The following is a 17,352-nucleotide window of genomic DNA, read 5'->3' as shown; positions in this document are numbered from 1 at the left end:
GAAAGTCCTAAAGGTCATAGGTGGAGTGATGCTACTTTGCTCAGTTTTGTGATACAGATATTTTTTTCTTGGGGTTTTGAGACAGGGTCTCACTATGTAGCCGTGGCTAGACTGGAACTTGCTATGTAGACCAAGCTGGTATCAAATTCATAGAGATCCTCCTGCCTCTGCCTCTGCCTCTGCCTTCTGAGTGCTGGGATTAAAGATGTGCACCATCACGCCTAGCCTGTGAATATAACTGCCACTCCAGGTGTAGGAGAGGACAGCATAGGAAGGAGATCTTGGTTATTGGGAAGAAAGTAGTTTGAAATTAAATGTTACCATGTAGTGGAAAAGGAGCCAATGACAGCGAGTTGAAAGGTGAAGAAGTGAGCAGTTTTAGTAAGGTGAAAACGATAGGTTTGGAGAGTGGCTTGCTGCACTTCCCTGGCTCTGCTGCTCACCTGATGGTTCTGCAGTCTGCTTTCCAGGCCTGGGTCTTCTCTCTGTGACTTACATAATGACGTTCTTGTCTTCTATTTCTGTAAACTGCCCTTCACATTACTTTCCGTAGCCTCATTATTCCTAACAATATCTTTAGCCTGGTACCTGTTCCTTGATCATACATTTGGCCCAGTATCTGTCCAACATTGACACTTCAATACCTCAGAATTGGCTCCCCCTAAAACAGCATACCACCTTCTGCCCCTGGGATCCTTAGCTCAGTGAGAAATGTTTTATGGAGTGACATACACAGGAGTATAACCTTTAACTACTAATATCTCCATACTGCCAGTCCAGTTCATCCCCAAGTCCTCAGGAATATTGAATACCTCATGTGTGTGTTTCATGTAGACCTGCCCTGTCCAGTACTGAACCCATAGTGTCATAGGCAGTTAATCCAAAGTCAGATGCCTTATAATTAACTATATACTGAAGTTTTTGCCCTAGTATGAGCCTAAAAATGTGAATTTTGCACTCAAAATTTTTATTTTGGATTTTATGCTAAAAATTTTAATTTTTAAAATAAGGTTAAATTGAATGCATTATTGAAATTATTTTCATTTCTTTTGAGGTCCTCTCTTCCCATTTTTACTCCTGAGATAAAGTCTTCCTATGTAGCCCAGGCTGGCCTTGAACTCAAAAATCATGTCTCAGTCTATAAAGTGCCAGGATTACAGGCATATGCTACCATGCTCATCTTCAACCCACTTCCTAATACTAGGATTCAGACTCAAGCCTCCTGTATGTAGCCAAGCACTTTATTATCTTTTTGCCCTCGAAGAAAAGTATAACTACTAGACAATTACAAATTGGACAGTTCTGATTCAGATTGTTGACATAACTTTGTACTTGGTCTCTGCCTCCTGTGTTACTGTTTAGATGAATTTCTAAACAGTCTTATTAAATAAGAAACACAGAGCCAAATATAGGGGTGAAAGCCCAGAGATCGAGCAGCAGCCAAGAGCCAAGACCACCTTATCTTATCACTCGCTGCTGTCGCTTCCCCTGAGAGAGAGACCTTCTTCCTGTGTGTCTGTCTTTTTATTGCCTTTCTGTTCTGCCTTCTCATTGGCTCTGAGCCCAGCCACATCACTTCCTCATCACTGCCTGTCTATACAGACCTCCAGGTCTCTATGGTTGGTACTGGGATTAAAGGCGTGTGTCCTTGAAAGCACAGAGACTCTACCTGCCATGTGGTCGGATTAAGGGCGTGTGTTACCACCACCTGACTTTTGTTTATGGCTGGCTATGACCTCTGATCTCCAGGCAAACTTTATTTATTAACATACAAATAAAATATCACCACATTATTGCTTGCTCCTGCTGGCTCTCTATCACCTTCATACTGTACCTCACAAGATCTCTCAATTTTTTTTTTGTTTGTTTGTTTTTTTGTTTTGTTTTTCGGGGTTTCTCTGTGTAGCTTTGCACCTTTCCGGGATCTCACTCTGTAGCCCGGGCTGGCCTTGAACTCACAGAGATCCGCCTGCCTCTGCCTCCCGAGTGCTGGGATTAAAGGCATGCGCCACCACTGCCCGGCGATCTCTCGATATTAAACTTTTACACTAACCTCCTTGAAATAATGCTGATGGGTTTTCTGCATGTCATAGGCCTCAAGGTCTCATTCATGCCTCTACCTCTTACACGTTCATTCTTTCTACCAAGTGAGTTCTCGTTGAGTACAGTCTTTGCCCTACCAGCCTGTTCTTTTCCTCTCCTCACCTTAAACCTCTCAGAAATGTTGTCCTGTTTGAGACAGTAGTAAGTGAATGCCGCTGTGCTCTCTAGTACTCTACACCTTGTCACCTTTGTGGTTGTGTCGTAATAGCCAGTTTTGTTAGGTGTTTCATCGCTCTTATATACTTCAGAAGTCAGTGTAGATACCTGTAATACGTTAGTAATTGACGAGTAAGTGATTTAAGTTTCAGAGAAAGAGTACCGGCAGGTGACATCCTGATTCTTATAACAAGAGAACTGAATGAGTATCTGAAATTAAATGGGATTATAGATCAGTAGTTAGGCATTCAAGGTATGGGAAAAGCTTGATAAACTAATTCTTTTCTCCATGTGTGTACTCCATAAGTAGCAATGGTTATAAATTTTATGAAGTATAATTCATATACCATTCAATTCACCCATTTTAAAATACGTTGATTTTGACATATGTAGTGGGTTGTTTAAAGGAGACTAGCAGAGTACTTTCAGGGAAAAAGTACTTTCTGCTCCCCCCCCCCCCAGTCTGCCCCCCATCCTCTCCTCCAAAAAGGTATGGCCTCCCATGGGGAGTCAGCAAAGCCCAGCACTTTCAGCTGAGGCAGGACCAAGCCCCTTCCCTTGCACCAAGGCTGTGCACGGTGTCCCACCATAGGCAATGGGCTCCAGAAAGCCAGTTCATGAACCAGGGATGGATCCTATTCCCACTGTCAGGGGCCCCTCAAACAGATCAAGCTACACAAATTGTCTCACCCATGCAGAGGGCCTAGTCCAGTCCCATGCAGGCTCCACAGCTGTCAGTCTAGAGTCATGAGTTCCCACTGGCTTGGTTCAGTTGTATCTGTAAGTTTCCCCATCTTGATGTTGCCATTTAAAGGGGGCTTTACATAGTAAGAAACTGGTGGGCCAAAAGTGTATCTATGTTATTTATCTGTTGAATTACCTATGACTATGGAAATATTTGATGGAAGAGAGGTGGGTATGCAGATTGAATATCCCTCATGTGATATGCCTAGGATAAGATATTTTGGAGATTTTTGGATTTTATTTTTGCTGTTGTTGTTTTGGTTTTTTGAGACAAGGTTTCTCTGTGTAGCCCTGGCTGTCCTGGAACTTGCTCTGTAGACCAGGCTGACCTCGAACTCACAGAGATCCACCTGCCTCTACCTCCCAGAATTTTCTTTTAATATTCACAATTAAATAATGAAATAGGAAACAAAATCTAAATTTAAACTTTATTAATGTTTCATATATTTCTTAACATATCCTGAAAATAATTTCATGTAGCATTTAAAAATTAATTTTTTGTATTTTTAGCATTAACTGTCTTTTTTTTAAAAAAAAAAACAAACACTTTTTTTTAAAGATTTATTTATTATGTATACAGTGTTCTGCCTGCACGTATGCCTGCAAGCCAGAAGAGGGCACCAGACCTCATTACAGATGGTTGTGAGCCACCATGAGGTTGCTGGGAATTGAACTCAGGACCTCTGGAAGAGCAGTCAGTGCTCTTCACCACTGAGCCATCTCTCCAGCCCTTAGCATTAACTTTCTCTTGAGGTCAAATGTGTCTTGTTCTACTTGTGACAGTCATGTCAGTGCTCAGTGTTTTCAGATTTTGGACTATTTTGGAACTTTTGGTTTTTCGAGACAGGGTTTCTCTGTGTAGCTTTGCGCCTTTCCTGGAACTCGCTTGGTAGTCCAGGCTGGCCTCGAACTCATAGAGATCCACCTGGCTCTGCCTCCCGAGTGCTGGGATTAAAGGCGTGCGCCACCACCGCCCGGCTATTTTGGAACTTTTAATTAGCTATGCTCCACCTGTAGTTGAGGGGCTTGGTGGATAATAAGGAGATTGAATTAGAACCCGGGATGATGTGCAGGAGGGGGAGTTTACATTTGAAGATAGACCAGGGTGGGCTCTCAGAGCATTGTAAATACTGTCATCTGGGTCCTGACTGTGGAAAACAGTGTGAAGAAAGACTCAACCTGTAGCTGAGATTTTAGGAAAGAGTATCAGTCTATTCTATTATTTGAGGAAGTCAAGTAAAATGGTTAGAATATTTGAGAACATAGGACAGTTTAGTTTTTAACCAGGGGAAGGTCACAAAATTTTAAATATTTGGGAGTAAGATTTCAGGATGGAGTTAGGTTTTCCCAAGAGTTTGTCCGAAGAATGAACTGAAAGTTAATATAGAAGAGAAGACTGGCCCCTACCTACCTGGGGTCATTTAAGCCTCTTAATGGTAGAATTTTAGGTGAGGATATTGATAATAAGAGTTAGTTGTATTAGGAAGGAGATTGATTACTATTTGTTAACCCTGAGAACAAAGATACTAAGAAAAGAACGTAGTCTAAAATACCTGGGGGCTCCCCCAAGTGTCTTGTTGGTGCCATTGATGCAGCTAGGAGAGAAGCAGTTTTCAACTTACTAATTACTTTTAATCTCTATCTATCTAGTAACTAACTGGAATAAATGTTCAGATAACTAGTTTAAACCTTCTAAATGTTTTTTTCCTTAAAAGCATTTTTTGCAAAAGGAAATACTAGAATCGGCAAAATAACATAAAATAGGAAAAGGTTTTATAACATTGTTAGTAAAGTCACTGTGTAGTAAATAATTCATAGATATTCTTGGCATATTGAAATATTTTATAATTATTTCAGTGGTAATTATATTGAATTTGTATTTTATTAAAATTTAAATTTCATTTTTTAGATTTCTTTGTGGTTTCAAATGAATGTTCAAAGTGCTATTTTGTATATATACAAATTTGTTTTTGTAACCTGCACCTTGATACTTTGTAAAATTGGTGGGTGGTTATTCATAGGGATCGTTAGATATATATTTCCTTTAGGTTTATTGAAAATTAACCATTTATTTTTTTTTTCCTAGTCCAAACCTCTGATACCTCTTCAAAAAGAAACTGATTCAGAGGCTCAGAAAACAGTGCTTACTAACTACATGTTCCCTCAGCAACCAAGGACTGAAGATGGTAGGAATTGAAGACTTCCTCCTCCCCTTCCCCTTAATCAAGTGCCAAGAGAATTTTTAGCTCCAAAAGTTTTTATTACTTCATTGAGAGTTTGGAAAATTGATCAGAAAGTTTTGAGAAAATAGTTGGATAAGTAACATCTTTGAGTTGAATTTAGAGGTGTGGAAATGTATTGTGTGTTTTCTTTATTTAAGTTACATTGATAATTGTAGCTAGAGTTTTCCTGCCTGGCCCACAGTTAGGACAAACTCTCTCACCTGCCAGTCCCACAGCCTCTCAGACCCGACCAAGTAAACACAGAGACTTATATTGGTTACAAACTGTATGGCCGTGGCAGGCTTCTTGCTAACTGTTCTTACAGCTTAAATTAATCCATTTCCATTAATCTATTCCTTGCCACGTGGCTCGTGGTTTCTCATCATGGCGGCTGGCAGTGTCTCCCTCACTTAGCCTTCCACTTCCCAGCTTTATTCTCCTCCTTGTCCCGCCTACACTTCCTGCCTAGCCAATGGCCAATCAGTGTTTTATTTATTGACCAATCAGAGCAACACGTTTGCCATACAGACCATCCCACAGCAGATAATGTTATCAATTGTAGCACTCCTTCACATCACACTTTACTAAATGTTAGGAATGCTTGGGAAGCATTGTGTGATTAGAAGTATTAGGGTATGGTTTGTTCTATTGTGTATAATACCTTTGGAGTCCACACACTAGATGAAGGTCATCTATTAAGCTACAATCTATAATTTATAGTCACTACTAAATTACTTCCTGTGTTTCGCTCAGCAAGAGAGAATATATTCTTTTAATTATGGCCACTAGTGTGTACTTGTGGATTATTGTGTGAAGACAGGACCAAATTATTTTTAGTATATGTTGTTGTTGTTGTGTGTGTGTGTGAGACATTTTAAAAAATACACTTAAAATGTCTTTATGTATGTGTGAATCTTTCTGAAGATGGTAAAAATATCTATAGTCTGAAGTTACTTAGAGATTAACTCAATATGTAACATTAAAGAAAAGTGTAAATTCATCGTTAGTCTTAACACATAAACTATTCCATGAGGGGGCTGGAGAGGTTGCTCGATGGTTAAGAGCATTTTCTATTCTTCCAGAGGACCCAGATTCTATTCTCAGCACCCAGTTGGCAGCTTATAATTGTCTGTAACTCCAGTTATAGGGTATCTGATGCCCTCTTGTGGACTCTGTGGGCCCCAAGCATGCATGTAGTACACAGACATGCACATAAAATAAAAATAAAATATGTCATGGCAGCTTAAGTCGGTAAGTCTCCATTTCCTCTTCTTTAAATGACTTCAGCAGTTCCATTTGAACCAGTCAGTTCCTTACATCCTCTCTGACTACTAGTCCATGCTTGAGTGCTAGCAGTAGAAATATTTTATTGTCTGGCCCGTTACTGAAATAGTGTGTCATTTCGTAGTATGTCATAAAACATTAAATGTTTTCTTCTCTGAACTAAAAAATCATTTCATGTCTTTCCTTACAAATGTTTTGAGTTCTAAACTAACATTCTTTACTAACAAAAGGATAGTTACTTGACCATATTGTGTAGCTGATAGTATTTATGGGACTCTCACCTTCTTACTGTACTAACCAAGGTTTTACATTGTTAGTACCCCAGAACAGGAGACACAGCGGAAGAAAGATTACTCTTAGTTCATAGCTTCAGAGGTCTCATTTGGTCTTAGTAAGAAGATGGAATAGATCCAGAGCAGTTCCTGTCAAGGCATCAAGCAGAGGAAGAGGTTGGGAACCTGGTGTTGCCCTTAGAGGCATGCTTCCTCCAGCACAACCCCAGCCCTAAGGTTTCCACAGACTCCCAAAATAGTACCAAAATGTGAGCCTCTGGGAGACATTTCATATTCAGATCAATACTTAGTACTATTTCCTGTCTTCATAAATCTTTAGAAATAAGGAAAAATGAAAAATTGAGACAAGTTCTGATGAACAAGAGCAGACAAGCAGATGTCTTGTTACATATTCAAATATTTGCTATCGTTTTTCCCTACTGCTCTATTAGTACCACAATCAGTAGTTGCCCATTTATCCTTTCTGTCTGTCTGTTTTGTGGGCTGGTGATTAGACCTAGGACCTTGCCAATGGGAAGCAAGCACTGTACCACTGAGCTGTATACTCCCAGTGTTGTGAAGGTAAACAGTCATGTGAAAGAAGTTTGCTTCTGATGGTTGAGAAAGGACATCTGAAGGAAGTGGTAGTGTGTCATGAAATGGAAACTTCATTCATGAAGGAAGTAAAACCTAGAGTGGTTTTGCAGGTTGGAAAAGAAAGATGGCTAAATACCTGAGCATTTGCCAACAATCAGGATGTGACTTACTATTTAGAAGGAGGGCACAGTGACAAAGGTCGGAACACTGTATGAGCATGGTTATGAATCCCTTAGTTGACATGAAGATTCACATTGGGATTGAAGATGTCTAGGAACTATAAAATTACAGAGTAGGGTGGCATCATCCGACGTTTGCATTATTTAGGATATGGCAAGTCTTGAAAAGGAAGACCTGTAGTCAGATACTAGAGTGTTGAATGAATGTGCCTCAGCATTCAGATTTGTTAGACTCTGAAGTAAGTAAGGGTAGGAAATATATTACCTAGTACCCTGAACCTTCAAGGTAAGGAATTTATTCAAAATACTTAGAAATGTAATTAACCAGTAGCTATTGAGAATGAGAGCCATAGTCAGAGTTACAAACTCTGGGATTCTGAATACATTCTTGTATAAAATTGCTTTAACTCTTAAGCATTTGGAGTCTGGCTGATGATTGCAGTTGCTCCCCAAGGGCTGTCAGCATGGCTCAGCGAATCAAAGTACTTGCCAGCCAAGCATGGTAATCAAAGCTTCATCCTCAGAATCCACGTAAAGGTGGAAGAAGGGAAATAACCCTCAAAATTGCCTTTACACACACACATACACATACACGCGTGTGCGCACGTGCACACGCGCACACACACACACTCTAATGATAGTAGAAGTTTTTAAAAATTACTACCAAACCTAAATGAGTTACGTACATGAATCCTAAAAATCGGCTGTTGAAAACTGCCTTGCTGCCATTGCCTCTTTCTGTCTTCTGGGCCAGGGTCTTCCTAGACCTGGTTGACATCCAGCCTGCTCTGTGTGTGAGAGTGAGCTTGAACGTCAGGTGTTTTGCCTCTCCTTCCCAGTGCTTTGATTGCAGGCCTAGTGCTAATCTGCCTGGCATATGGGCTCATTTAGTGCTAGAGATTGGGAGTCATTGTACCAACTAAAGTACATCTCTTACCTTTCTAATACCATGGAGAGTTCAGCAATTTGAACCATATTCCACATTTGTTTAAACAGAAATAGTCTGTTAAGTAAATACTAAACAACTCACCAAAACAGGTAAAATAAAAATCTTGAACTGAGTCCAGAAAATAAAAACATGTATAATCCCAATACTCAGAAAACCAAAGCGCAGAGCATTGCAAGTTAGAGAGGCCAACACAGGCTGTATTACGAGACCCTGTTTTAAAACGAGCACTCAGTGGTCTGGGGATGCGACTCAGTTGTAGAGTGCTTGTCTAGCATACAAGAAACCCTGCATTAAACCCTCAGCCTGTAATTTCGGCACTTGGGGAGTAGAGATGGGAGGATCAGGAATTAAGGTCATCCTCAGCTACATACTGAATTGGGGGCCCAGTCTTTAAAACAAAACATATAACAAGAAATAAAACGACACACACACACAATGTCGTTCCTATTGTTCCTATTTGTTTTGTGGCATTTTTAGTATGAACTTGTAATTAACAAAGAAAACCCAAACAAGGATTTGGTATAAGTCATAATTTGGAATTTTGAGTATTATGCTGTCTTGCACACATATTTGCATTGGCTGTATTTGGGTGATTGAGGATCTCCAGGGTTAGTTTTTTGGTTTTTGTTGTTGTTGTGTGGGTGGATATGTTTGTTTGTTTGGTGTTTTGTGTGTGTGTGTGTGTGTGTGTGTGTGTATGTGTGTGTGTTAGAACATATTTGCTTTTACTCTCCTGTTTTGAGTAAGATTCATCGTTTTTTATGGGCAAAAGTCTTGACTTTGTTTTGCATTGTATAACTTTTGTATAATTGTTGAATGAATCTTGTTGGTTGGTTGGTTGGTTGAGTTTCTCTATATAACAGCCCAGGCTGTCCTGGAACTCACAGAGATCCACCTGCCTCTGTTTCCCAAGTGTTGGGATTAAAGGTGTGAGCACTGTACCCAGCTTGAAAGAATTATTTTAAGCTATTCCAGAAAACCTATGTATGTCTTTGAAGTTTTTTTTTTGTTTGTTTGTTTTTTTTTTTTTTTTTTTTGGTTTTTCGAGACAGGGTTTCTCTGTGTAGCTTTGCACCTTTCCTGGAACTCGCTTTGGAGACCAGGCTGGCCTCGAACTCACAGAGATCCACCTGGCTCTGCCTCCCGAGTGCTGGGATTAAAGGCGTGCGCCACCACCGCCCGGCCGTCTTTGAAGTTTTAACATTATATCTGATTGGGTAGAGAAAGATTGAGTTTGTGTTAAATGTAAATTTTCCTTACATTTTTGTGTGGAAAGTGTATTTTTATTTACTTGGTGTAATTGATATTGTTTATAATGCATGATACAAAGATATCACCAAAGTAATACATTTTTTAAATTTATTTTTATTTTACGTACATTGGTAGTATTCTGCCTGAATATCTATGTGAGGGAGTCAGATCCGGGGACAGGAGTTACAGACAGTTGTGAGCTGCCATGTGGGTGCTCGGAATTGAACCTGGGTCCTCTGGAAGAGCAGCCAGTGCTCTTAACAGCTGAGCCATCTCTCCAGTTCATTTTATTTTTTTAGCAAAATAACTTTACTCTGCCATTGAACTCTTTTATTCCTCCATGCTTATTGGACTATTAATGTTAAAAAGAATTCTAAAATTGGAAGATGTGATAGCCTTACTATCTTAAAATTTTTAGGGTCCTACACAAAACCTATGTATTTGTAGTGTTTAAATTAACAACTTCATGAATCCTTCTAGTAACAAAAACCTAATTGGCTTCTGGGAAATAAAGTTGCAGTGGTTGTGGTAAAGAAATCTTAAAACCAAAACCTGTTAGAACCAAAGCCTGGAATTTGTTGCTGTTATCCTAGACCAGTTTTAACTGCCACAGACTTGTTTTTATAAGGCAGGTTATGAGTAAGTAATAGTTTTCTGTGATTATTGTAAAATATAGTCGTTTTTCTTCTACTTTCCTCTAGTTATGTTCATATCAGATAATGAAAGTTTTAATCCTGCATTGTGGGAAGAACAGAGGAAGCAGCGGGCCCAAGTGGCATTCGAATGTGATGAAGACAAAGATGAAAGAGAGGCGCCCCCCAGGGTGAGTCTGTCAGGTTTTTTTCCGGGTGTGCTGACTGAAGTTTGTGCTGTATACCTATAGTATGCTGTTTGTGGCTACAAAAGAGGACTGAATTCATTGCGTACCCTCAAAGCACTTACTAAACCAAATTGTTTCACCTATGAAAAAATTTGAGAGCATTACAAAAGTGCCATTAAAAGGTACATTTTGATGAGAAATATAACTCACTGGTGGAGCTCTTGTCTATCATATAAAGGCCCAGAGTTTGATCCCCAGCACTGAGAGAAAAAGAAAACCAAACAACTGAATTTGAAAATTTTATATATATATATGAAAACAGAATTTCTATAAATCCATAATCTCTTCACTGTTCCTGTGAGCTGAGCATGAACTTCAGATGGGTTATACAGATGGGTTATACGTTTAGTTCTGAGATTGATGTTAGAAATACTAATACTTCGTGTTTCTCTATTTCTCTAGGAGGGAAACTTAAAGAGATATCCAACACCATACCCAGATGAGCTTAAGAACATGGTCAAGACTGTTCAAACCATTGTACATAGATTAAAAGATGAAGAGACTAATGATGAGTCTGGGAGAGATATGAAACATGAAGATCAGCAAGTTGTAAATCAGGATATGGGTGTGAAGGTTAGAAACTCAACTCCAAGTAATGATGTAAAATGTTTGAAGTTACCCCAGAATTGAGACAATTGATGCGATGACCTGAATTATATATTACTTAATTTGTAGTTTTGTTCTCAGATGCCTAAACTGTAAATTAACTTTTTGAATTTCCCAGTTCCTCATCTTCTGGTTCTCTGACTACAGAAGGTCTAGCTTATCCAGATAGTGTCAAGACAGCCTTTGGAGAGTCATTACCTGAACAAATAATAAGATATAATGATTGTCAGAGAGCTATTCTGGAAATACTCCTCCCTCCTAGTTTGATGATACTGATCCACTTTATTCTAATTTTCAATTAATTGCTATTGCAGACATTTGACATTTCCTTGGAACGTTTCAGAATTTTCTCAGTGCTACCCACCCCCCAAATAAAAGTTTTGGGATGTCATTAGAGTCACTGTGAATTCCACAGAAGGCAAAAATAATTTATTAACTGACTCACTTGACACCGGTCTTCTAGAGGAAAAGTAACTTTTGCTAAATTATGTATTTTAATATAATCATGGCTCTCTATGGGCCATCTGCCCTCCAAATAGACATTTTATCTGTGATTCTAATTTACATGTTCACACTTCATCCTTCCCTCCTTCCTCCCTTTCTTCCTTCCTTCTTTCTTTCCTTTCTTTCTTTCTTTCTTTCTTTTTTTTTTTTTTCTCTTTTGGTTTTTCAAGAAAAGTTTCCTCTGTGAGACAGTCCTGCCTGTCCTGGAACTCACTCTGTAGTCCAGGCTGGTCTCAAGCTCAGAGATCCGCCTCCCTCTGCCTCCTGAGTGCTGGGATTAAAGGCATGCGCCACCACTGCTTGGCCACAGTTTCTTTAATATTAATTTAGAATTGGAAGCTGATGTATTGCGTAAATTTTATGTAATACTTAAAACGTATGAGGTCTTTATCTTTTATGTAGGCTTCAGAAAGTACGACAGTGAGAAGCAAACTTGATGAAAGAGAAAAGTATATGAATTCTGTACAGAAGCTGAGTGAGCCTGAGGCTGAGACCAGTCCTGGAAACGTACCCGTGACTGCAAACATGAAAGTCTCCGGGAACCTGAAGCATGTTGTCAACCATGATGATGTGTTTGAGGTACGACTTTATGATGACATAATCATGAGAGTTTCCAATTTAATAGTTCATTGATGTTAACAATAGAAGCCTAATAGTGTGATTACAGAAAATACTGCAATCCTTGAAAATTTTCACACTGCTGAAATATCACTTATCACTTTAAACTTAAAATTTTTGTACTTGTGAGTAAATGACTTGTAGGTAAATTAGATTATGATGTGTTCTATAAAATGAATAATTACAATTGCTTTTATTTCTTTATTTTTGTGATAATGGGTATCAAGCTCAAGTTCATTGTCTATAACAGGCCCATGTTCTACCTCTCATCTACCTTCCCAGACCTTGCTTTTGTTTCTGTAACATCAAAATGACAAGTTAAAGTCGTAGGTCAGTAACAGAGCACTTTCCTAGCTTGCGTACAGCCCTGGAATCCATCCCTAGGATGTGCAAAAAAAAAAACCAAACAGACAAAAACCCAAACAACAGAAAGTGGCTGTTATATCTATCCTCAGTCATTTAGCTTATGTAAGCATTCATCATTGAATGTGTTACTCTTGTTCAGTGTCTGAGAATGTAGATATAATTTCTCATATTGAATAAGTAAAAGCTATAGAACTTTTTTTTAAAGGTTTTATTGAGAGATATCAAACCCTACACAGTTTACTGATTCAAAGCATATAATTCAGTGGCTTAAACAATTTACAAAGTTTTAAAGCCAGTCCACAGTTCCTAGCAGAATATTTTTACAACCACAGGAAGAAAAAGAAATCTCATACTTTTGTCCCTCATGAGGCTCTGCATCCCCCTCAACTTTAAGCAACTAATACCTACTTTGCTTGTCCTTGGTATTTTGTATAAATGAAATCATACACTTAATAGGTTTTTGTTTTTGTTTTGTATTGTTTAATACGGGCAAGTGCCCACTGAGCCATCTCAATGGTCTAATATGTGGTCTTTTATAATTTCTGTCACTTAGCATATTATCTTGAATTTCATTGTGATATCTCTCTGTGGTGGTATTGTGTTCCCCAAAATATTGTGTACCTTAATAAACTTATCTGGAGTCAGAGAACAGAAAAGCCACAAGATACTTAGGCTAGAAAATGTTAGCACACGCCTTTAATCCTAGCATTCCAGAGACAGAAATCCCTCTGGATCTCTGAGTTCAAGGCCGCATTGGAAACAGCCAGGCATGGTGACTAACGTCTTTAATCCCAGAAAGCAGCCTTTAATCCCAGGGAGTGGTGGTAGAAAGCAGAAAGGTTTATAAGGCATTGAGGACCAGAAACTAGAAGCATTTGGCTGGTTAAGCATTTGGCTGGTTAAGCTTTCAGGCTTTCTAGCAGCAGTTCAGCTGAGAGCCATTCAGATATGAGGACACAGAGGCTTCCAGTCTGAGGAAACAAGACCAGCCGAGAAGTTGGCCAGGTGATATAGCTGTGGCTTGTTCTGTCTCTCTGATCTACCAGCATTGACCCCAATAACTGGCATCGGGTTTGATTTTATTAATAAGACTCTCTAAGATTCCTGCTACATCTCTCAGTAATGCATCTTATCCCTGTGACTGAATAATATCCTATTGAATGTGTACATCTCAGGTGTAAATGAGATTGCTAAACATATATGGAACTCTAAACTTTTTGAGATTGATCTCAGTTTGTCACCCCAGATGGTGTGGAGCACACTGTGCAGCCCATGTCGGTATAACTTGTGGTATTACTTCTATATCAGCCTCTTACATGCTGGGTTTATAGATGTGAATGACCATGCCTAGCTGGAACTCCATGGTGACTCTGGTTTTCTCTAAACTCCAGTTCCAGAAGCTCCAACACCCTCTTCTGGCCTCCCTGGGTTTTGCACACACATGGTACACAGACATACAAACAGGCAAAAACACCCATACATACACAATAAAAATAAGAACATCTGGGGCTGGAGAGATGGCTCAGAGGTTAAGAGCACTGACTGCTCTTCCAGAGGTCCTGAGTTCAATTCCCAGCAACCACATGGTGGCTCACAACCATCTGTAATGAGATCTGGTGCCCTCTTCTGGTCTGCAGTCATATATGCTGTATACATAATAAATAAATAAATCTTTAAAAAAAAAAAAAATAAAAATAAAAATAAAAAAAAAAAAAATAAGAACATCTTTAAAGATATGAATAGAGATTGGCAAACTATTTCATTACAATAGACAGTATTTTTGTGTGCCAAGAACTGGAGCTGCCGTATGAGTGCTGGAAAATAAACCTGTGTCCTTTGTAAGAGCAGCAAGTGCTCTTAATTGCTGCACCGTCTCCACTATTCATACCTTTATTATGGCACTTACAAAGACATAAAAGTCCTTAGTACTGTTTGGTGTTTTTCTTTTTCAGGGGAACAAGTTTTGTAAAGAATTTGCTTTAGTCTCATGTTAGTACCTAGGAATGATTTAGCCAGCAAGAGATCTGATTTCATGCATACCATATGATATCAAAATCTTTCTACTAATAGTTGTTAGCAAGTTATTTTCTTTGCTGATACTACTCAGTAGTAGGTAATCTGGAACAATTGGTGGTATATTGGTTGTAATAAACATGGACAGTAACAATCCCGCTTTCAAATTCATATTGATAGCAGTCCATCCTAGAAGATACCTTAGAAGCTAAGTATACTTAAGAGACTAAACTTGCCGGGCGGTGGTGGCGCACGCCTTTAATCCCAGCACTCAGGAGGCAGAGGCAGGCGTATCTTTGTGAGTTCGAGGCCAGCCTGGTCTACAGAGCGAGATCCAGGAACGGTGCAAAGCTACACAGAGAAACCCTGTCTCGAAAAACAAAAAAAAAAAAAAAAAAAAAAAAAGAGACTAAACTTGACAATTAGGGAGAGACTCTGGTGAGGGACTCTGTAAACTGACTCTTTCAAAGACAGGACTGTGTTTTGCTCATGTTTGCCTGCCTGTAACCTCACATAACTCTGACACACAGTAACTTTTATAGCTTCAAAAATGATACCGTAAATATGTTAATATGTTGTTAATAACTGCTGTAGTTTATTGTTGTTCTTGAAAAAGTGAAGTCATGCAGATTTTTGTCCACTATTACCATTAAAAAGCAGTCTCATACATGTTCTTAGCGATGTACTTTTTTTTCCTTGTGGTTTTTATGGTGTATTTATTCATTTAAAAAGTCCCAAGTTTAATGTTTCTATTTTCCCCTTTCCTTTATACTAGGAATCTGAAGAACTTTCTTCTGATGAAGAAATGAAAATGGCAGAGATGCGACCCCCGTTAATTGAAACCTCGATTAACCAGCCCAAAGTTGTAGCACTCAGTAATAACACAAAAGGTCAGACGTTGAAGGGGAAGCATTAGCACTAGAAGGGCCGTAAATAAGATGTATTCATCCTGTGGGAATACATTGTATTGAATGTCACCTCATTGAAGCATTTGAAAACAAGATTTAAAACTGCCATTCCAAAATGTTCTTCTTATTTCCCGTTTTTAAAGAAAGATATCAGTAGGTCCTCCCTACCCCCATGCAGACTTTGTTTGTAAGGGCATGGACATTAAAAGGAAATAATTATAGATTATAATTACATTTCTGTTGCTTATCTTCTAAATATGTTATCCTTGTGTGCTTAATTTTATCCCATATATACATGACAAATTTGAATTACAATGAGGCTCATGAAGGATTTTACATAAAATACATAGCATAGTACCTGATATGTATTAGATGCATATTATTTTATTCTTACCTATTCCAGAATGGTATTAAGCCCTCTTCCCCAGTTTTTGCCAACTAATTTTCATGTAAGAAAATACTAGACTCTTAGAAATGAAGTAATTTATAGTGAACACCTATCTTGTCACACACACACACCTCTTAACAACTAGTGCCTGATTAGCTTTGTATTATCTCTACCAAGTGCTTATCCAGGCTGTTGCCTTCATAGCACTAATGATATTACCATGATGCTTTATAATGATACTTAGAAACTACTGAATACTTTATTTACTAGTTGCTTAGGTACTACTGTGCTAAACAGTTGAGTGGCATAATAACCCCATAAAAAGGACTTCAAAGGCAATCTAATGGTATATTTATAAATTAAGAAACCAAGACTTGAGCCGGGCAGTGGCAGCGCACGCCTTTACTTTAATCCCAGCACTCAGGAGGCAGAGGCAGGCGGATCTCTGAGTTCGAGGCCAGCCTGAGCTACAGAGTGAGTTCCAGGAAAGGTGCAAAGCTACACAGAAAAACCCTGTCTCAAAAAACCCAAAAAAAAAAAAAAAAAGAAACCAAGACTCGGGTACCTTGAGGTTGGGATTACTAGACCATTTGAGCCATGCTTGTAAGAAAAACATACCTTCAATTCATTTGCTGCTCTATGGCTATGTCTGGGTATACTAATTCCTTGACTTTCCTAGAATTGAGTTTTTTAAAAAGAGCTTTTTTATGACTGTTTTCAAAACTGCTTTTTACACTTATGCCTTAGTGGAATGTAAATACTGGTTTGTTTTGTTTTTTTCATTGTTAGGTAAACCACCTCACATACTGAGAGATTACCACTTTATAAGCAGTTCTTTGAGGTTGGAGAAATACAGACCCATGTTTGGTTCCCAGCACTCATGTTGGGTGGCTTACTTTGTAACTTCAGCTCCAGGGGAAATGATACCTCTGACCTCTGTGGATATTTCACTCAAATGAACATACATACATAGATATAAATACAAAAATTAATCTTTAAACATTCATAAGACATAAGGGAGCTGACCTGTGAAAATCATTCATTTTGTTTATGTATTGATTACATTGCTCAATTTTATTATCAAAATAAATTGAAGAAATTCCATGTACATATGTCTTACCCAGATAAACTATAGGGAGGTTGTGAACGATTAAGTATATTTTTATTACAAGTTCTTAAAATAGGAAGAATGTTCACCAAGATGAATAAGTAGCCTTTGAAAACTGTCCATCATTTTATCAGTAAGCTAAATCAAATCTTAGGTACCCTTAACTTTGATTGCATTAAAAAAATGATACCACTACTTTAAAAC

The 17,352-nt window shown here is 38.6% G+C and overlaps 1 protein-coding gene across 11 annotated transcripts in view; it reads left to right on the top strand.

Annotated features, from left to right (window-relative positions):
* Positions 1-17,352, top strand: part of Erbin (erbb2 interacting protein) — a 114,067-nt gene that overhangs the window by 73,543 nt on the left and 23,172 nt on the right. For all 11 annotated transcript variants that reach the window (XM_052743402.1, XM_052743412.1, XM_052743411.1 and 8 more), the window contains 5 exons: positions 5,090-5,189; positions 10,459-10,580; positions 11,040-11,210; positions 12,150-12,326; positions 15,520-15,634. In XM_052743402.1, the coding sequence (XP_052599362.1) occupies positions 5,090-5,189; positions 10,459-10,580; positions 11,040-11,210; positions 12,150-12,326; positions 15,520-15,634 (685 nt within the window). The remainder of the gene's footprint in view (positions 1-5,089; positions 5,190-10,458; positions 10,581-11,039; positions 11,211-12,149; positions 12,327-15,519; positions 15,635-17,352) is intronic.

The sequence above is a fragment of the Peromyscus californicus genome, unplaced genomic scaffold (genome assembly GCF_007827085.1).
Source record: "Peromyscus californicus insignis strain IS unplaced genomic scaffold, ASM782708v3 Scaffold_18__1_contigs__length_77618521, whole genome shotgun sequence".
NCBI classification, from domain to species: Eukaryota; Metazoa; Chordata; class Mammalia; order Rodentia; family Cricetidae; genus Peromyscus; species Peromyscus californicus.
This window is presented reverse-complemented; position numbering and strand designations above follow the sequence as displayed.